This window comes from Typha angustifolia, chromosome 13, assembly GCF_048772165.1.
Source record: "Typha angustifolia cultivar Huaian chromosome 13, ASM4877216v1, whole genome shotgun sequence".
NCBI classification, from domain to species: Eukaryota; Viridiplantae; Streptophyta; class Magnoliopsida; order Poales; family Typhaceae; genus Typha; species Typha angustifolia.
This window is the reverse complement of record NC_133251.1, coordinates 16,863,823-16,884,954: the sequence shown is the minus strand read 5'-3', so window position 1 is coordinate 16,884,954 and position 21,132 is coordinate 16,863,823. Positions and strand designations below refer to the sequence as shown.

Sequence of the window (21,132 nt, the reverse complement as noted above, 5' to 3'; positions counted from 1 at the left end):
CCGAAGTGCTTCTTCTTGCTTCTCTATGGTTGGATTCCAGTCTCTTGGGCCCACCTTTGTTCTATCTCGCTAACGTATATATTTATACACCAGTAGATTGTGGTTGTTATTGCTTCCAGGAACAAGTGTAATATATGAGAAAATAGTGGGCATTTATCAATTAGGCCCACTTCCAATCCGGGCCTGATGGGCCGAATGGTTTCACTTGAAGCCCAGCAATGGAAAGAGACGGGTAGCCGAAGAGAATAGATGAGACGAAAGATCGAAATAATATCTCACTGCAGAAGAGGGGGAGAGAGAGAGAGGAGAGAGGGGGAGAAGCAAAGAAGAGATGGGAAGCACGGCTCTGCTCTCCCATGGCCGCCTACAGCTTACTACTTCCTTCCGTCGTCTTGATTCCACCAAAAGCCGCATCCGTGCGGGTTTCGTTTCCACCCAAAAGACCCGGAAGTATCGGCTTCTCTGCTCCGCTCTCGAGGACGAAGACAGAGATGCGCTGCCCCAGCAGCAGCAGCAGCAGCAGCTGGGTGGAGTTGGAGCTGCCCTAGAAGAAAGACCAAGTACGAAATTCGAACTCTTTTCGCCGTTTCGTTCGAGTAATTTCTAGTTTCTGTAATGAGTTGTGTTTATTTCTCATGTTCGTCTTCTCAAATTTCTACTAGTCACTTGTGCCTTTTGGTTATAAATTATGGTCTTTTACCGATAAATGAAAAAAAAAAAAGGACATCTTGTTGCGTTTGCACATATAAGGGATATTATGTATTGGAAAATTAGAAACGATGTACTTATTCGCTATAATTTTGTGCTATAAGATCATTGTTGTCTATGTTATCTATACTGTGATTCTCAGAGCATTCGATTACATGGAACGATCATTAGGTACAAATTGTCTATTTTCAAGAGATCTCTCGGGAAATTTAAGATCACGTATAAGTGGTAACTATGTTCGACATTATATTTCTGGTTCCTTTAGCCTGTAACAGATTTCCATATCTCAGAACATTGCATGTTATTAATGCTATGTCTCACGCTCCTATTGCCAGTTTTTATAGTGGAAAATAGCATCTTTCATACTACTTTGCCACATGCAGACTATCTTTCGTGTAAATTATGGCCGTGGCAAGATGCAATCTTGTGTGAATCTTGTAGTATTTTATACTTTTTCATAATTCCTCTATGATGTACAGATATCACAATTCAATGGAATCTTATTTGCAGTCAGCAGTAAGAAACCATTCTAGCTTTTTGAGTGTTTGGTTTGCCGTAGCTAATCAAGATTCTCACATCTTTAAACTTTTGGTGGTATCCGTTTGATGAACTGCTACCAGAATGTGTTTCTTTATATGTCATAAGAGAACCTTTCTGACTAAATATGGCTTACGTTGTACTGGTAATTTTTTCTGTTGCTGGATCAGATTCCTTAGAAAGTGTCAAGCAGGACGATGCACAAAATTCACTGTATAATATTCTTTATCCAAGCAAGGATCTTCTTCCTGATGATAAAGAGATGAGCATCTTCGACCATTTAGAGGAGCTTCGCCAAAGGATTTTTGTTTCAGTATTGGCTGTAGGAGCTGCAATCCTTGGGTGTTTTGCTTTCTCAAAGGACCTGATTATACTTCTTGAAGCACCTGTCAGTGCACAGGGAGTCCGCTTTTTGCAGCTCTCTCCTGGGGAGTTTTTCTTTACAACTTTGAAGGTGAAGTTTTAACACATAAGCCATATACATCCATGACGTGATCTGGCTCTATTTATTTGTTTTATTTCTGACCTAGTTCTATTTAAGATCTGTATGGATGTGATCCTTACTATTACGCTAATGTTTTAATGCTTTGCAGGTATCTGGTTACTGTGGGATACTTCTAGGAAGTCCCATTATTCTTTATGAGATCATCGCCTTTGTACTTCCTGGTTTAACAAGGGATGAAAGGAAATTCCTTGGGCCTATCGTCTTGGGCTCTTCAGTGCTATTCTATGCCGGTATTGCCTTCTCCTATGCAGTTCTAACTCCAGCAGCCTTGAACTTCTTCGTCAGCTATGCAGAAGGGGCTGTAGAGTCATTGTGGTCTATAGATCAGTACTTCGAGTTTGTGCTGGTTCTTATGTTCAGCACAGGGTTATCTTTCCAGGTAAATATTTTGCTTCTACATATATCAAAGTCAGCATAAATAACTTGAAAGGTCTATCGAGTCCTCAAATGATGGCCTTATGTAATCAGCATTAAGGAACAGGAGAGTTTTGATTCTGCAGTTGACTTTTCTATAGATAGAGAAAAAATAAATAAAAGGAATTTTTCTGTTGTGTAGCATTTTTCTTTTATGTTAATTACCAATGATGTATCACATAAATAAAATGGTTGATTTAAATAGGTAGGCTAATAAAAGTAAGCATGAATTGGTGCAAATTATATGACATTGTCAGTGCATTCATGGATTTAGATGCAAGGGGGAAAACAATTTGCATTCCATATGGTACTGGTTATGTACTCTAGAAAATCCCTACTTCCTACATCATTGGCCAGGACTGTAGGAATTTTACTTTTATGCAGTCTTAGATATAGCTTGGCATAACTTGCTTTTTTTCTTTTCTTTTCCTGTAATTTCTTTTCAAAACAGATGTGTATTTAGTAACAAAAGAACTAGCATCAGGACTTATGAGGCACTGCTCGTTACTACCTCATTTTCTCAGCAAGAGTTGGTCTTGAATTTGATAATTTAAACAGGCGCTAATCTAGTTTGTTGTTCTGGAGATGAAGTTGTCAAGGGACAGGTTTCTTTTGCTTTGGATGTTCAAACTACTGTTAATACTATCTTTGCAGGTTCCAGTTATACAGCTGTTATTGGGACAAACTGGTTTGGTTTCGGGGGATCAAATGCTCTCAATCTGGAGATATGTCGTTGTTGGTGCTGTTGTTGCCGCTGCCGTTCTTACACCATCGACCGATCCCCTGACCCAAGTACTCTTGGCAGGGCCACTGTTGGGTCTCTACTTAGGCGGGGCATGGGCGGTAAAGCTAATTGGACGATAACTTCTTGACACGATCCATTGTTTTCAGACAGTCAATTAAGACCCATGGTATAGCTTAAGCATAAAGCATGCAAGAGGTCGATGCCCTTTATTATCCTTCATTCTTCTTGCTTATCAGTTATACCATTGTTCGTATGATATGGTTTTGTGTATAGGTGGATATCAAGCTATCCATTTCTTGTATTGCATCTTTGTATTTTGACACTATTTATTATACTTTGCTTTCATTTTTAGTTTAGACATTATACATCAGTGTTAAAACGGAAAGCTTTTTATTTTTTGTTGCTAAATGATGTGCAGCATCAGCTACTGACAGGCGGATATAGGAGTGTTCGATCATGGTCTGGAAGTAGGTAAATTCTACTCATCACAAAGAACAACGAGATGAAATAAAAAGTAAAAGCAATGACTTCCTGAATTTGGCGGGCACTCGTTTAGGAATAACCAATCCGGTGGTTGGAACCTTTTCGGCAGCTGGCCGTATGGGAGCCGGTCACTAGTGAGTCGATACTGCAGGAGGGTAAAGCCTCAAACTAAGCTTGATGCTTGCTGCGGATCACTGTAACATTAAGGTAGAATCGAATTCTTGAGAGTTAGTTTAGATCTCCTGGGGTTAGTTACTAAGTACAAAATTCTATTCAGCCCTTTTGTAAACAATCGTTTTATGCATGTTAAGAGAAAGAGTAACCGAGTCAGACTTCCTTTTCAAAACAAAAACCCTCGGTTGAGATTATAATAGGTACTCTTCCTAAGAGCGAAAAGTGATTGTAATTTTGACTCAGCACGCTATCTAGACCAAATTTAGTCGACCAATATATGAATTTAGATACAGGATAGTACAAATATTAGTCGGGTATAATTTTTTGATTCAGATATCTTAAACACTACTCCCAGTTTTGATTGAAAGGCCTCAACCCATTTTCACCGAGCCAAATGATTAAAAAAAAAACCTATTAATTTTTCTCTCATAATCGACCGATTAAGATTAAATAATACTAAATAAAATTAATTAGAAATAGTATCGGTCACTTTTCTAAATTATAAGAATAAATTAGTCATATTTTATAATAATAAATTGGTAAAAGTTGACACAAGTAATAAGAAAATAATTACATTCTAATATTTTTTTTATCGATTAATTTTATATACCCTTTAATTTATCAACAAATGAAAATTATTTTCAATAATGGTTAGTATGGAATCATCGCTCTTTCACCAAAACCCTACACTCTCTCCTCCATCGTCCCTTCACCTCGTTGCTCTATATTATCGAAAACACTAAAAGCCTAGCTGCCGTCGGAATCCCAATCACCCTACCCTTGTCGTCCTCATCTCCTCCTCCTCCGCCGTCATCGCCTATCCGCCGTAATCAAGCTCCGCCTCCTCCCTCCTTGAGCTCGCCTTCAACTTCAAGAGACCCCTCCTCCCTTTCCTCTCCCGCGCCGCCCTCTCCTCGGTTGTCGTCGTCCTCAGGTGCAGCGACACTGCGATAGTGATTTTTTTTCTCTTTTCTTCAAGGGTAGAACTCTCTCAGACCCATCTCTCTCAATCCCTCTTCATCAACCGCCACAAAACCCATCTCCATCTCTCTCTCTCATTCTCTCCAACGACTCCGACAACTCCGACAGTCTGACCCCTACAAGATTCATCAGTCCTCACTCTCTCCGACCTCTCCACCGTGCTGGTTGCCACCTCCGTCCCTCTCCGACGAGTGAGTGTGACTTTAGTGAGTTCCACATCTTTACTGCTTTATATTGTTCTATTAACTGGAAGTTTGCCCTTTCTTTCGATGTACTTAAAGTTATCCTGTTTAGGCTAAATGAAAAAAAAATAAAAAATCATGCAAGGCTGGATAATTCTCTTTGGAAAGTCAATTGTCTTTGCAACCATACTGACGTAACATTACATGTCCTTGCATGAGAATTATTAACCATGCAATTTGCCTACCCTGTACCAGTACCCTTCTAGTTATCTTACGGAAAGTTTTCATCTCTGGGATTCTACTCTCCCTTGTGATTTTGGATTTTTTATGTCACTAGGATTGTTATTTGTCTAAATACTTATTTTATTACTAGTACACTTGGACCTTAATCTTGGTTTAATTTCTGCAACACTGGTAAGAAGAACTAAGAAGTCAAAAGCAGTAATATTCTTATATGCTATTAATGGGGAATTAGATGGGCATATATAAGGGGTAGAAGAAGATCTAGAGGATATTTATTTAGCAGGCCTCTTTCAATTGATATGGTATAAAATTTGCTTCTTTATTCGACAAAGAAATCAGAGTGCAGTCGAATGAAAGTTTAGAGAAGTTCTCCTTTAAGATAATGTAGATAATATAGTGTATTATTTAAAGTATCTCTGTTTATAATTTATAATCTTTGAAACACCAAGGTAGTCTAAGTTTTAACTTAGAAAGATTTTATCTTATCTTACAATTTGTATTATTTCTGACTTGTGTCCACATTCATTTAAGATCCGATTTGTGTCCAATAAATGTTCGTATCCATTTCATTAGGATACAATTTTAAATTTTGTTATCTGTCCAATATTCATATTTGTATTCGTATCTAGATTAAAAGTATGGTTCCAAATGTGGTTTAAGAACTATCCGACCTGTATCTAATCCGTTTTCAGTTCACCCTTACTTGGTCCTCTTTTCCTTTCCCGTCTTGTTATCAGGTCAATTCTCTAGTCATTTACACCAATATCAATAAGAAAAGTCCTCCCTCGATATAGATATTTTCCCTTTCCGTATTCTTCTTCCTTTTACTCTCATTTTCCCCGTCATCTAAATCCTAACGGAATGCTAATTACTTGATACGCACCAATACTAGTCCCATTATTTCTATCTTTAACTTCAATATATATATATATATATCAATAATAGGCTACATAATTTTAACTCCTCCTTATCGTCCCTTTTCTATTTTGTTCAGAACTATCATTATGTGTTTGATGATCTTTAACCAATAATTGAGAGGTAAGGGTTGTAGTCTTAGTGGTACTCAATGATGCAAGATAAATGTCATTTTGAGTTGTGCGCTCATAATTTCGTTGTGTGCAAATATAATGGAGTTGGGGATACGAGATTATGGTTGAGGTTTTTAGTCTAATGTAATGATCATAGATAACCGATCATATGCAGTATCACCATGCTTATACATACGACGCTACCACTAGATGTCTATCCTCCCTCGATGTGTGATATTATGTATGAGCATGCGTTGCTATATTATTTATGGTTCTCATTGTTTTAAAAGAACTTTTGCCTTAATGCTTAGGCTCTCCCATTAAATAGAATATAACTAGATTTCACTTAGGTCTCTCTTTGATGACCTGCCTTCGCATCTCGTATCATATTTTAGTATATAGATTGACTCTGAAAATCAAAACTATCATACATGTTGATGAATTAGTGGATTATAATAGCTTACTATAGTTCTTAACAATAATGCATTAGTATATTGTTTAGATTGTAGGTATTAATTTTAATTTTTTTTCTCTAACTATTATTTATTTTATATATTTATTTTTTACCCGTCTTGAATTTTGGGCACCTAGGCATCCACGTAGTGCTTAGGCACTACATGATCCCTTTTTCTTCCGTCTACAGTCATTTAATGATAGCTCTGTGTGAGCTTATTATGTGGATTGAGGATTTCGATCTATGATAAGACATGTTGTGGTTCGAGCATGAACTTATTGATAATTGTATCAAATTTGCTTTATTTGTGGTACAGATGAGCACGCATTACTCTTTTTATTATGCATTTGTACTTCTTATAAACTATTATGGATTATACTTGATAGACGTTATGCTTACCACCTTTTGGTGGATTTTTTTTTTCAAATTAGTATTTTACTTCGATATTGTGAAGGAGCTTGTAAGGATTAGTTAAATTTCAGTTTATTGTATAAATTGAACTAAATGGTTTGTAGCCCTTACGGGGGCATCATTTTTTGGTTATATGGCTATATATTTTGGGAGTCTTGTTGTGGCTAATTAAAAAAAATTTGGTTTTTATCTCGGATATTGTGTGGTAATATTGACCAACAGGTCAAGTGGGAATCGCGTGTATTCCACCCACATGATGGGCACGTGCATTTAGTGACGGGTATTTCATAGTGTTTAAGATACTTTTTTGTGACCCTCATTTTCTCTCCCATTTATTTAATTGTTAATTCTTGACTACTAGAATCTTTGTTAGATGATCCTAATCGAGTTTGTACTCTGTACCATGCATATTGTTCATAGATGGAGCTGGAAGAAGGGAGAGAGATGAATACCAACAATAGCGTGATGTGTCAGCTGACCGATCCTGAAGGAGAAGCTCTTGGTGCTCCACTTTATCTCCCACAGAATGTTGGACCACCTCAGCTCCAGGAAATTGTCAACAAGCTTCTTAACAATGTAAGCTTGATCATAATTGCTTTCTTTGAGAAAAAAATATGTTAATAGCTTGCTATTTTAACAGAGAATACCATTTTATTTTAATAAATGAGAGAACTTGGGTTTGTCTTCTCAGTGTTATTGGATATATTAAAAGATGATCTAGCATTGTTTATTGCCTTCATATGAAAGAGTATAAACAAAAACCTATGTTTTTATATTTATATTGGCAGGAGGAAAAGCTACCTTATGCATTCTATATATCAGATCAGGAACTTGTTGTTCAGCTTGAATCCTACTTACAGAAAAACAAAGGTGAGATCCTATTTGGGGTGCAGTACCTTTATATTTAAGTATTTGTACACTTAGGTGAAATAGTTTTGGATTAGAATCACAATCTAATTTTCATTATCATGTTATGCAGTTTCTGTGGAGAAGGTTTTGCGTATAGTGTACCAACCTCAAGCACTCTTTCGAATCCGGCCAGTCAATCGGTGCTCTGCAACAATTGCAGGTACTTGCATCTAGATAGCTATGTGTTATTCAATATAGATTCCTGAGATTTTGATGACAATAGAAAAATATGACATTCAAGATTGGCAAGTGTGATAACAGTAGTGCAAGAGTGTTTAAAATAGGTACATTTAATTTACAAGTTGTTATTCGCAAAAAAATGGTGTAAGAAAAATGTCCACTCACATGCAATTACATAAGCATTTGATTACAACACTGCTCATTCAATTAATAGAAAAGGCATCCTTGTCAGCAAGGATCCTGTCAATGTTGTCTTTCGAAGGGCTATGTAATCAAATGTCCCTCCCTACTCGAAGGTTCTTTTTTTATGACTTGAACCCATTGCACCAGTGTGCAGGTTGGCAAGCCTTATCTTCACTGTAGGCAATGTTTCTGCAAATTCAATTGATGTCACCATAAAAAGTTTTGGATGCCTGATTTGTCCTATCATCCTGATGTTTCTTTGTATCTGTATCTTCATGCTTTGTCTGCATATAGTATATTTCTATCATCTTCAAGGTACTTTGGTGCTCCTTATATCACGAGTTAATGATTCTGAGTCTCCGATCTCTTCTATTTTATTTACTGATATTTAGTTTTGAAGTTCCTCATAAGTCATAACATCATGCTAATAAGATAAGCTTCTAAAGGTAATATTCTTTAGTCTAAAAAATAAGTTCTAACTTTAATAGTTCATGCTAAATAAGTTTTACATCTATTTTTCAGCCTGCTATTTTTTCGAATTAGATATTTGCTTATATTTACTTCCCAAACAGTTTACTGGCTTTTCTGCATTTTATGATGCAAGTTCTTAATTTTTCTCCAGAACAAAATAATAACCTTTTATTGTAACTATCATACATCTGTGGGAAGGTAGTGCAAGTGTAAGTACATCTCCATAATAACATGCTGAAAAGTTCAGTTATGTTACCCTGTGCAAATGCTTGCTTGGATTGGCCCAGTGAGAGGAAGCTCTTTCATTACTTGAAAGATATGCCTATATCTTACGGTCTAATTATATAATATACCATTTCATTAGTTTATATAGTTTGTTGCATGCTCGGTTGTCAAACCTAGATTGTTATACATGGGTTTTCATATGGCATAAACTTAGCTAAACATCATTTATGTGCAGGGCATACAGAGGCTGTACTTTCTGTTTCCTTTAGCCCAGATGGACGAAACTTGGCCAGTGGTTCTGGTGACACAACTGTACGATTGTGGGACCTGAATACTCAGACACCATTATTCACATGCACAGGTTAGTATGTTGAGATATTAAATCATATTGTCTATATGGACCTATTTTTTGGCTGTCATTTGTATATGCCCTAAACAAAGGCCCATTCTTGCTACAGACTTTTCTTTGTGAGAAAATATTTGAATTTGATGGTGACAATTTCATTTCTTGGTTTTACTTGTTATAAGATACAATGCCACATGGAACTTTTTGATGAGCTTCCATCTCATATGGGTTTTTCCAATTGTTTCAGCTACTCCGGATATTGTATACCTAGTTTACTGTGAATTCTCTTCTTACTTCTAGTATCTTCATAAAAAGAACTTTTCAATGACTACTATGGCTCAATTATCACTCCTGTCTTTATTTCTTATATATCAATGTCTATAAATCTTCAATCCAGAGGCTCATGTCAGAAGATATGTTGGTCTGTTTTAAGGACTGTTTCCAAGACTTGAAAGCAAACGGGATACATGTTTTTGCTCTGTTCTCATTCATTGCTCATCTTGGAAATTGGAGTTACAATAACCTTTTGTTGTTCTTTAGGCCACAAAAATTGGGTTCTCTATATTGGATGGTCACCAGATGGGAAGCATCTTGTTAGTGGAAGCAAGGCAGGAGAACTTTTATTGTGGGACCCACAAAGTGGGAAGCAGATTGGATCTCCACTTAATGTAAGTCTGCGTATTGATTCTATTTGTTTCTCCTATCCCAGATTTTCATAGTTGTCATTCTCATTAAGAGTTTGTTATCTATGAATTTAGCTTGTAAATATGCCTTTTCTTCTTAATAGTTTTTTTTATGAAGAAGCTTATTAGATGTTTTTGCTGATACAAATGTTACTTCATGTCAGGGCCATAAGAAGTGGATTACTGGTATTTCTTGGGAGCCTGTGCACTTGCGAGCTCCTTGTCGCCGTTTCGTTAGTTCTAGTAAGGATGGGGATGCACGTATATGGGATATTTCTTTGAAGAAGTGTGTTATGTGTCTTTCAGGGCACACTCTTGCAGTGACTTGTGTAAAGTGGGGTGGCGATGGTAATATTTACACAGGGTAATATTTGATTCTAAGCAACTGCTGCATTTTTACTAATTTATATCTTTCTTTGTTAAGACCTAAAAAGGTTTGATTTGCATGAGCATGAACTTTTGCAACAACAATTCAACTCATTATTTTATTCACACATATAAGATTACAACTGCACTAAGTTTCTCTATAGTACATGAGATGATTTGGTTGATCATTTTTTTATACTTCAGTAATACACTCTTAACAATTAATGGGTTCTTTTTGAAGCGTCTTCTGTTAGCTCATATTATCCTGGCAGGTTTCTAAATCCAAATATGGGTCCCTTAACATCAAGCTATAGGTTGTTTTGGGATATGTTTCTAAATATTCCATTTAATGCAGTTCTCAAGATTGCACAATCAAAGTGTGGGAAACTTCTCAAGGAAAGCTGATTCGTGAGTTGAAGGTAGTTGATCACTCTTTGTAGACTATGTTTTTATAAATTTACATCTGAATTTGGCTTGTCTCCAATGTAACTTGAACTTTCTTGATGAGGCATGCTTGTTTGATAATACAAATGTGGTACAGAATTGTGAAATGTGTATGGTCGTAGTGTGATATCGCATACGACAGTTCTCTACATATAGAATAGTCAATTCTTCAGAATCTCTTTGCCCAAGCACTGTTTCATAATGGACTTCAAGAATGATAGATCCCGATGTTGACTAGGACATATCATGATCTCTTGCAGATATCGACATTGATTAGCAACTTTTCCTCAACATCTGGATATCAACTTCTTGTCCATGCTTTTCACCTTGTCAAAGTTCATTTCCATTGTGGACATACCAATATATTACACCTATGTAGATTTTTCACCATGATTTTTGATAGTTTCTCAGTTGAACCATTCCTATGATTCAAAGAAGTTATCAGATAATCAGATCTGGTTCAACTTATCTCTGTTTAAAGGTCGTTGGACAGATAATAACTGGCTGATCTGGGTTATACTTTTCTTTGTTCAAAGGTTGTTGAACAGAAAATAACTGGCTGAAGATCTTATGTGCATAATCTTCAAAACTCAATTATAACCTAATTCCTTTTGAGTTTTGACATAATGATGATCACAATAGTTAGCCCCCATTCAAAGTAATTTTTTTTTCTTATTTTGAAATACTTCTTATTCTAAAATAACATCTAAACATATAATAACTTTATTTTAGAATACAAATATTATTCATCAAAATTATATCTTATATCACACACTAATGCAATTACTAATTTATCTTTGATATTTATCCTATTAACTTACTTTATATTAAATTAAAGGGTATTCATAGTAATTTCATAATACATAAAACATAGTTTTCTATCTATCTTTTTCTTCACTTGATAATATCACACATTTATTCTTATATACAAGTGAATATAATAATATTTATATATAGAATAAAGATCTTATTTTAGAAATAATAAAGATGAGTACTTATTCTAGAATTGATCTTATTAATAAAGTAAGTGAGGCCTTAGAGTCCAGAAAAGTGAGAAAAAGCTTGGCATATGAAAGATCTCAAAATCTTGATTGCTCAAATCTAAAACAGTCTAAGCATGAGAGTGCTACCATCGATTGTTTACTTCGCCAATATCTTAATCATTGATCTTTCCTATCTAAGTTGCACAATTTAATGGTGTGCTGGTGCAAATGAATCTGGCCACCTGATTGCATTCTGCCTATGCCAATTGAAGAGCTGGTCTATATAATCCTTGGATAACCAAACCAAAACCTTTTATTGTTGGGTTGGTTTTTTAATAGCTAATTAACATTGGGTCACGTGAGACAGGTCATGATCTGCTTTGGTTGAATTTTTCTAGTATTAACTTTTCTGTGGGCTTGTACTGACAGTTTGTCCCTCTGTTGTAGTCAGTAGTTTTGTTCACAGTGTATCAACAACAAGAAGACTCAGAGTGAGCTGATTAGTTGGATATACAAGTGCAGTAACTGTACTTAGTAAATCGGTATTACTACACATGCTTGTTAGATTTCTGGAAAGGTAGCTGCTATGAAACACGAACACTTTAAATAGCATGCCGTGTCCGTGTCCGACACTTGTCGGACACCGACACTCGTTGGGCACTCATTGGACACGTGTCGGATACTTCTACGACATATCCCATATTTAAAAAATTATAGAATAAATTCGGACACTCCTTAGACACTTTTAGACACTTTTAGACATTCTTGAAAAACTTTTTGGACATAAGATTTATCATATAATATAAAAGTTGATAACATAAATTATCGATTTTAGAAAATTCCTGCATATGCTATAGAAATATAATGCAACAATCACAAGTTAGTACATACAAGAAAATTAATATTAATGCAAATTATTGTAAAATCACAGATTCGCCTATGCCATCCACTGTAGTTAAGTAATGGTAGTTAGTTATTTATTCTCAGGTAGTTAGATATTTATTCTTATAATATAGAATTTTATTATCACATATTAGCATTATCATTTTTGGCTTTGTAGTATTGTATACGTTTTGTTTTTCTCTCATGAATAATTTATGCATGCTTGTGTATCTATACTATAAGTTTAAAAAAATATTTCTTTAAACGTATCGATAATATATATAATACTTTTATTTATTTATTTTGTCGTGTCCTAAACGTATCGTGTCCTGTTTTTTTTAATATTTGTCGTATCCCCGTGTCCGTATCGTGTCGTATCCGTGTCCCATATCCATGTCTGTGCTTCTTAGGGTAGCTGGATATTCTCCATGCTTCTCATACTCCTGGACAATATCTCTGACTGCCGGGCAGATTTCGGAATTTATTCCACTCTAAACCATTTGAGATGTGATTCACTGGACAGTGCAATTCAACTGCCGGCTTTTAGTCTATGCCAACTCTATAGGATGATTTTGTCATACTAATCAAATTTAATCCATTGATCCGGACTACTGTACTGTGATAAGGTTGAACAGTTTGTATCTTTTTGGTCATGAATCTTCAGAAGTGTTACTGCATTTTAGAAGGGTTAAGACTTATGAGATTGTTCTTCCTGAGGACTTGTTAAGTTCATATTTGTTGATTTTCTCTGGTATACATATCCTCTTTCTTGCATCTGATTCTTAGCATAAGACAGTTATGGTGTTAAGCTATATTATCTGCTCATTCTCACTCATCTGGATAGTTGGCTGTCAACGTATAGCCTTCTCAATGATAATTTACATTCACAGGGCCATGGGCACTGGGTAAATTCACTCGCTTTGAGCACTGAATATGTTCTCCGTACTGGAGCTTTTGACCATACAGGAAAAAGTTATTCATCCCCGGAGGAAATGAAAGAGGTATATCTATGCACATTGTGAATACTATTAAAGCTGTGTATATTTGATACTTTAGGTCTCATTTATCTATATATTGTACACTCATTTAAGAGAGTAAATTCTTCTTTCTTCATTCAGGCAGCTCTTGCAAGATACAACAAGATGAAAGGTAATGCTCCTGAGAGACTTGTCTCTGGTTCTGATGATTTCACAATGTTTCTCTGGGAACCTGCCGTTAGTAAGCATCCAAAAGCTCGCATGACTGGTCACCAGCAGGTATTTGCAATAATTTTAATATATGTTAGGATGTTATTTATTATTATTGTCTTAAAGTATCTAAAGATGTCACCGTTTTTTTCCCTCTTTCCATCTAATGTTTTAGCCCCGAAATAGTTGGGACTAAAGACATGGCTGTTGTTACTTGTTTGCTGCTTATTCTATATGTTGTTCCTCTATATAAGAGGTGCTGCATGCAACTAGTTATATTTTAGTTGTTTCTTAGGAAATTAGATTTTGGGAACAATAATTAGTGGGAAAGAGTAGGTGTGGTCCTCAAGGAGAAGGCTCCTCTAATTACTTATTTTGATCTGTTCCTGTCCATATATGAAGAAACACCAAGATGGCCTCAAAAGAGCATCCTAATTCTTAAATCATCAATACTGTTTGTAATTAACTTATCGCCATGCTAACACTGTCTTATCAATTATTGACTCAAATTAGGACTTCAGTTAAACAACACATTCAATTCCCTAATAAACGGCAGTTCCCTATCCAAGTGATACTGAACCTATGATCAAAATGATTTAGATACTAAGTTATCTCAAAGATTTTCTGAAATTTTACCATAAGTGAATGAAACAATTGCATAAAACTGAGAAAAAGAACCTGAAACCTAGTTTTGGTAACCAACACTGTTGTCTTTAGTACCTCTTTTGGTACCATCAAATCGCGTTTCAGCTGTTGTTTATTTGCAGATTGGTCATTGGATATTAGCTTTAATGACAGGCTCCTTTTTAATTTGCTAAAATTTGTATGTTGCAGCTTGTAAACCATGTCTACTTTTCTCCGGATGGACAGTGGTTGGCAAGTGCCTCCTTTGACAAATCTGTCAAGTTATGGAATGGCATTACAGGAAAATTTGTTGCATCTTTCAGGGGACATGTTGGGCCTGTATACCAGATTAGGTCAGTCTTGATTTCTGCCTTCTACTCTTTCCTTTTACTTCTAACATTTTTTTGACTTGCAACTTTTCAATATTTTGTTGTAGCTGGTCTGCTGACAGTAGGCTTCTCTTAAGTGGAAGCAAGGATTCCACTTTAAAGGTACCTTATGTGCATTGATTATCTGTATTCTTTTTTATCATGATTATTCGTTAAATATGTTACATGTTGATGAACTTTCACCTCTCTTTATAGCCTACAATGCTGTAATTTTTAAACTTGGGGATGCTGCTAGAATTACTTAGTACAATATGATAACTTTACCAGTCTTAAACATTATGTTCAGTTATGAATGTTCTAGTTTCTGAAGTACACCTTGCTATCCGTTTCTTTTTGTACATACAATCACCAAGTACAAAATATCATTTTTACTTGATATTTGTTATTGTGGTATATTCTAATAGAAAATTATTGTCTTAACCTTCTTTCTCCTGTTTTATTATAGTTATTCCATCTGTAAAGTAGTATTAAAATTTCTCAGGTTTGGGACATCCGAACACAAAAGTTGAAACAGGACCTTCCAGGCCATGCAGATGAGGTATTCTCTTCTACACAGATCAGATCGAGTTTTTTTTTTTTTAAAAAAAAAAAAGGCTGTAGCTGCCTGAATTAATCTTTCTCATCTATCTTGGCAAGGTTTTCTCGGTGGATTGGAGTCCAGATGGTGAAAAGGTCGCATCTGGTGGCAAGGACCGAGTCCTCAAATTGTGGATGAATTAACACATGAACCTCAATTTTCCGTGTGCATCTATTGGGGTGCCGCCGAGATATCTGTTCAATTTTGTTTTAATATGTTTAATCAATGCATTATTTTTTGTAAGAAATAGGTATTGGTATGTATCACATGTAGGTGGTGTTTATGAGTGATTGCCGACTGTAGCATATCTTTGTTCCTTTTGCATTCTCTTATATCATGTTTTGTTCCAGTATTGAAAATCAACATGGATTTTTCAGCTGATTAGTTTCATGTTTCATTATTTGGGATATAGAAAAAGAAAAGGCAGAATACAAATTTGGAATACTGTTATCTTGTAAAGGTAGCGAGATTACTACCAACTTTTCTGTGAATTTAACCGTATGGTTTCTCATTCTCTTTCAATGAAATCATGACAGGCTAAAGCTTTATATTACATTTCTTGCTTTCTAGTACATGGCGACAGTAATTATTTTTGTAAAAGGAACCTGATGAGGGATTAGAATGATAAGTTTGTGACAACACCTGCATAAGCCAATGCACACGAATTGCTCCATAATTTATTTAACTTTTTAACAAGTTCAAAGACAATTTCATTGTGGAACTCATCATTCATCAACATACACCCTGCTGATAGCAGCAAATATTAAAGTTCTAGATCACTACAAGCAGTACGCCACACCACCTTGCTGTCGTATCGGTAGGTTTTATGCAATCTCCTCTGAAAGATAAAATGGGAAATCAACCTCTAAACCTAAGACAGCCTGAGCTTGCTTCAATAAGCATTGTTACAACAATAATCTGCCTACATAAACCCAGGCCAACTCTATGGCGAAAATATTGCATTAGGGCTTGAAGACAATGACCATTGCAGTGCAGTTGTCCTTGCAGCGACGTTCACGAACAGCTTCCTTAACAAGACGGCGTGCCGCAGCAGTGGCAGATGAAGTCTCCTGCAGAACCCAGATATATTATTGTTAATTTAGTTAGGCAATCTGAATCAACTGATCCTATTATACATTAAACAGTTTGTTTACTTAAAAGTTTCAAGAATTAATTCACAAACAGTATATGCTAAAACAATACTTCTGTGTTGTAGCTTGCAAATCTTAAATACAGATGAAAGGCCGCCAAAAAGAAAGTTCATTTATTTCTTTTGGAGATCTCCTGCACAGCTATAAAACTCAGAAGCAAAGTACCATGCAATATCTAGAAAGGGGAAAACACTCCTCTTAGTTTAAAAGATTTCTATTACCTTTAACTGCTTTGCGACAAACTCAACAGCATCACTCGGTCCAAAAACCTGAATATTTCACCAAAAATTTGACTTACAATATATAATTTTGATATCTCCATGAATGCCGCAACATACTGACAGGTGGACGAAATATATAAGACATCATACCCCCCACAAGCCATCACAACCAAGGATGATGAAATGCTCCCTTTCTGTAAGTTGAAATGAGTGAACATCTGGAGTAGCAATAACTCCAACCTGCATGGGTCCTTCACAGTTGTCATTTAGATCATAGCTGATATTATCTAATATAACATAAGCAAAATACCGTATGATATCTCACATTGCCGTTAATTTCACCATGCAACACGAAATTGCTAATATCAAATTAAAATCTTATCAAACATAAATTTAAGGAAGATCATCTAATTTGAATGAAGGTGGTTGGCGCTGCTCGGCACATCCATGCCGCTCCAAGTGTGGCAGGGATCATGTTGGATTGGAGTGTGAAGTGTCTGAGACCTGACATAGAAACCCTTGTAACTTAAAGGTTTTTGGGGTCAGGCAGGGTTCATTTTAACTTAAAGTTCAGGTTTTTGAAGGGTTTCAACCCGAGTCTGACCCACTAGGAGGCTTCTGCTGCTGTAACAATAAAATTGAATGATTGAATCAACTAAAATTTTGAAGTAATGCGAGGGAACCTTCTTAAATTGGCGATCTCCGAAGGCTCTGGAAACTTCAAGGCGACCTTGTAACCTTCCATTTGGACCGACGGAACCTCCAGCCTTAATAAGAAAAAAACTAGAATTTATGAATATCAACAAAGAACTATAACAGTGCCTCATGTGCATTCTAAACATGTAAGATTATATGTGTCTATGAATATCAACAAAGAACTAGAAGTCTAGAACAGTGCCTCATGTGCATTCTAAACATGTAAGATTATCTGTGTGTGTTGTGTACAGCCTAGCACTTCAAAAAATTTAAATTATGTCATGGAAACTGAAATATGAGCAAGAATTTTGTAGACACAAGCCAAAAATCTAGTCCACTGAACATTTATTAGCAATACTAGCTCGATAATTTAAAAAAGATTATATAAGACAGTATGGGAGCTTTGCAAGAAATAAATGTACAGAGTCAGAAAAAGACAACAGGATAATAACTTTAACAGCATGTTCTTACATAATAAATCAGTTCAGAAAAAAATATTTTACTTTCTGAATACGGGAGCGTTCCTGTGGATAGATGGCCTTGTGTTCTCTCGTCAAAACAATGGCCTTCAGTGAGCATCCTGCTTCATCCCTGACAACCTGGGACCCTCCGGTACTAGATGACCGTGCTAACACTGCTTTAGCATCTCCGATATTAGCAACTATAACCTATAAGGAGGAGAACCAGAACATTTATGCTAATATATAATATCCACAAAGAAAACCAGAATATCATGAATTACACACACAACTATGAACAAGAATACAAGATTATCCATGATTTGTAGATAAAGGTCACTAAATTCAGGTCACCACAAGCATATGAATCAGAAAAGGTTCAATAATTTCCCAACCAAGGCTTAATGGAAGGCATATCTCCCATCAGCCTAGCGAATAAAATTTTTGACTGGTTATGTGGAGGACATTTCTAACTCAGGAAAGAACAAATGGAACAATAGAGATACAAAATTCCTGCACATCAAACCTCTCATAAAACTAACAGATGACGATACCCTATAGAAGGCAAGACCACTAATGATTCAGGAAACGAAAACTAACCATCTGTCCCAAGACCCAGACACAAACAGCAGTTGCACCATCTTGCCAGTTCCCTGAGGGTGTATATCACAAGCAAATAGAGTAATTAGTTAGGTTTAGTCTTAAAAAATTGATAAGACTTCATAATGTTAGCTACATGTAGTCTCACATAACTATCTTAAATTCCATTACTGTATGGAGAGCATTTATAGAACAATGTAACACACAAGCAGAATATGAATGAATATCTGACAGGACATCAGCCACATAAATATTTGTTGGCTGCATGTTAATACTAACATAACCAACTTGTCCATCATCAACTCAAACCTTCTCAACTGAACCTACTGTTACAAATTTCCAATGTAATATCTGACATAAAAGTAACTCTTGCGATCAGAAGAAATACAAAAATACGGGAGCTGATAGTACTACAAGACTTGAGAACCAAGTGTAGTCTAAATCTCATGTTTACCTTTAGAACTTTCTTGAAGTAACGAGTCATCAGTTTTTCGAAAACCTGTTGAAAAAATAGTATCAAAAAATATGCAAAAGGATATATCCTTACATCCATTTCCAGTAAGTAATCATTTGAGTTTTTTGACTCTCCCACATGACTAACTCAATATAATCTAAACACAAGATTTTTCACCATATACTCTCCAAAATCTATAAACTATTCTGCCAAAATCAGCACAGACTGCAAGAATATATCTAATTATACCTTCAAGAATGGCCTTCTTTGCAGCTTTTATATCCATCTGAAACAGCACAACATGGATCATTAGGACATTATGGAGTTCACAGACATAAATCTATTGAGCCAACAGAGAAAATACAACTTTTTTCTTTCATATGCAATGATAAAGATGAAATACTAGGTTTTATTTGCCATAGAAAAAAAAATTAACAGGTCAATTTACAGCTATATTGCATACAGGATAACTTCAGGAAACAAAGTATAAAAGTTCAAACTAGGTCCATAACCTCGTGCCTATTTCGATGTGTAATTTCTCATGATCTATCATTTTCTCAAAAGTGCAATAGATATATAAGGTCCATAACAAGTCAAACTTCTCGTCAAGGTTGTCAAATTCTTGCAATATAACTGAACTTATACAGTCTAATCTAAGGAGGTTGAGATGATTCCATTTTCCGACAATTTTAGGGTCCAGCTCAAAAGCTAAATGGATTTTTTTTAATAATGTTACTGTGGCCGTGTTGCTAGGGGCATTAGCGCCCGTGCATTACAGCAGCATTAGGGTTGCATTTTGTGGCTCAGGATTAGAGAGCTTATTATGTATGCAAACCAAGTGAAATACAAGATATTGACAAGTTAAATGATTATTGTTTGTGAAGGGTTAAGAGAAAGCAGACCAAGCAGACACACCAACTCACGTGGTAATCCAGCTGCAAGAACATTAGCATGTAAATGTCTCTGGGCAAATTCTGCAGCCAAGCGACCACCATGTCCATCATAAATTGCAAAATGTGCACATCTGCAGAGAATATCCCAGTGAAATAAATCCAAGCATAATTTACTAGAAACAAGACTAAATACTTACTCTGATCAAGAGCTGTCACACTGTACGAAACAAAAGAATCATTTTGTTCAATAATAACGAGATCATAAGATGACTAGCACATCTATTTTATTCAGGAATTAGATATAAAAGTTGCGTCTATAGATCCAAAGCTTCAGAAATTGATAGTTGCCGCCAGTATATTTCAAGAAATAAATGCACGAGGCAATTTAATGTCCATTTATCATCACAATGCTAATATAAATCAATTAGGCAAAAAACACAAGCAACAATGAGCACCTCAAGCTTCCAGGATACCCTGCACTAGCATCTGGAAGGACCACCCAAGCATCCTCCATGTTATGTCTGCAGCCCTTGTCTTCTGCAGCATCAGCTTCAATACAAGTCAGTTTGCAATCTTCTTGACTAGATATTGTATCTTCAAAAGGACCTTTCTGCTGCGGCATCTGATGGCCTTCGCACTCCACTTGCGAATTGCTTCTATTTTGACCATTCGTTGAAACGAAAACTGGGTGATTTCCAGAAGACTCTCCAATGTATAGATTGCCCTGCTTTTCCGTATCATGTATATCTGATTCGCTAGCTTTAGACCGCTTTGCCGTTAAATCTTCCCCAAAGAAGCTGCCTTCGCGTTTATGATGAACCATAACGGATTTCTTTTTCTATGCTTCAATTAACTTGCTATTGTAATCATACGAGACTTTCTCTCAGAGCAGCAATATCGAACAGCTTTGACTACATTAAACGAAAGGATTCATCTGAAAGAATCGGAACAATATGGACTGCTAAATTCTTACTTAGTCCAAGCAAATTACTACCAAAAAAGCAAAAAAAATCTAAAACCCTCACGGATCCAATAGCAAGATCATCGACAGCAGATACAATTTTAATGTCGAAAACATTACCAAATGGAGCAGACGGGGGAAGATAAGGGATAGGTTTGGTACCTCCGACTCGAAAGAATATTACTGGAGATGAGAGAGACAGAGAGAGAGAGAGAGAGAGAGAGAAATGAAGCCGAGAAAACGGCGGTGAAACACATCGAAGGTTCTGGACTAAACGTGATGAATGAATCAGACACGGGCGACGCCGGATGAACGGCGCCAGATCGCGCCACGAGAAATCGGACGGACAGATGGTTCTTGGCTAGAAAATTAACACTTTAGCAA

General features: G+C 36.0%; 3 protein-coding genes across 8 annotated transcripts; 2 read left to right on the top strand and 1 right to left on the bottom strand.

Annotated features, from left to right (window-relative positions):
- Positions 1–121: 121 nt before the first annotated feature.
- On the top strand, positions 122–3,274 carry LOC140773898 (sec-independent protein translocase protein TATC, chloroplastic). Of its 2 annotated transcripts, none has more exons than XM_073116678.1 (4): positions 122–560; positions 1,416–1,699; positions 1,839–2,129; positions 2,826–3,274. In XM_073116678.1, the coding sequence occupies exons 1-4, from the start codon at positions 332–334 to the stop codon at positions 2,949–2,951; spliced, it is 930 nt and encodes a 309-aa protein (XP_072972779.1). In that variant the 5' UTR covers positions 122–331; the 3' UTR covers positions 2,952–3,274. The 2 variants fall into 2 exon arrangements, with proteins under 2 accessions (XP_072972779.1, XP_072972778.1); XM_073116677.1 differs by having other exon boundaries at positions 140–560; positions 2,819–3,274.
- A 956-nt stretch (positions 3,275–4,230) lies between these two features.
- LOC140774799 (notchless protein homolog) lies at positions 4,231–15,690 on the top strand. 2 transcript variants are annotated; one of them, XM_073117926.1, is made up of 14 exons: positions 4,231–4,738; positions 7,286–7,441; positions 7,654–7,735; positions 7,845–7,934; positions 9,069–9,194; positions 9,720–9,847; positions 10,027–10,226; positions 10,584–10,647; positions 13,428–13,538; positions 13,656–13,793; positions 14,559–14,701; positions 14,785–14,839; positions 15,219–15,275; positions 15,374–15,690. In XM_073117926.1, the coding sequence occupies exons 2-14, from the start codon at positions 7,286–7,288 to the stop codon at positions 15,455–15,457; spliced, it is 1,434 nt and encodes a 477-aa protein (XP_072974027.1). In that variant the 5' UTR covers positions 4,231–4,738; the 3' UTR covers positions 15,458–15,690. The 2 variants fall into 2 exon arrangements, with proteins under 2 accessions (XP_072974027.1, XP_072974026.1); XM_073117925.1 differs by having other exon boundaries at positions 4,231–4,753.
- Positions 15,691–15,971: 281 nt separating this feature from the next.
- On the bottom strand, positions 15,972–21,039 carry LOC140774297 (probable protein phosphatase 2C 67). Of its 4 annotated transcripts, none has more exons than XM_073117229.1 (11): positions 20,869–21,032; positions 20,243–20,721; positions 19,810–19,918; positions 19,144–19,180; positions 18,895–18,939; positions 18,441–18,493; positions 17,886–18,050; positions 17,370–17,453; positions 16,837–16,926; positions 16,687–16,734; positions 15,972–16,384 (listed from the first exon to the last, which is right to left on the bottom strand). In XM_073117229.1, the coding sequence occupies exons 2-11, from the start codon at positions 20,608–20,610 to the stop codon at positions 16,277–16,279; spliced, it is 1,107 nt and encodes a 368-aa protein (XP_072973330.1). In that variant the 5' UTR covers positions 20,611–20,721; positions 20,869–21,032; the 3' UTR covers positions 15,972–16,276. The 4 variants fall into 4 exon arrangements, 3 of the variants coding, with proteins under 3 accessions (XP_072973330.1, XP_072973329.1, XP_072973331.1); XM_073117228.1 differs by having other exon boundaries at positions 20,911–21,031; XM_073117230.1 differs by having other exon boundaries at positions 20,243–20,698; positions 20,911–21,014.
- Positions 21,040–21,132: the final 93 nt, after the last annotated feature.

Excerpts from the sequence above, each read along its gene's own strand:
- LOC140774799 (XM_073117926.1), top strand. The coding sequence starts at position 7,286 with ATGGAGCTGGAAGAAGGGAGAGAGATGAATACCAACAATAGCGTGATG. Across the intron at positions 7,736-7,844 it reads CTACTTACAGAAAAACAAAG|TTTCTGTGGAGAAGGTTTTG; the intron begins GTGAGATCCTAT and ends CATGTTATGCAG. Across the intron at positions 9,195-9,719 it reads ACCATTATTCACATGCACAG|GCCACAAAAATTGGGTTCTC; the intron begins GTTAGTATGTTG and ends GTTGTTCTTTAG.
- LOC140773898 (XM_073116677.1), top strand. The coding sequence starts at position 332 with ATGGGAAGCACGGCTCTGCTCTCCCATGGCCGCCTACAGCTTACTACT. Across the intron at positions 1,700-1,838 it reads TTTTCTTTACAACTTTGAAG|GTATCTGGTTACTGTGGGAT; the intron begins GTGAAGTTTTAA and ends AATGCTTTGCAG. Across the intron at positions 2,130-2,818 it reads GCACAGGGTTATCTTTCCAG|GTTCCAGTTATACAGCTGTT; the intron begins GTAAATATTTTG and ends CTATCTTTGCAG.
- LOC140774297 (XM_073117229.1), bottom strand. The coding sequence starts at position 20,610 with ATGGTTCATCATAAACGCGAAGGCAGCTTCTTTGGGGAAGATTTAACG. Across the intron at positions 16,927-17,369 it reads GAGATCGCCAATTTAAGAAG|GTTGGAGTTATTGCTACTCC; the intron begins GTTCCCTCGCAT and ends GGACCCATGCAG. Across the intron at positions 16,735-16,836 it reads GTTGTGATGGCTTGTGGGGG|GTTTTTGGACCGAGTGATGC; the intron begins GTATGATGTCTT and ends TGAAATATTCAG.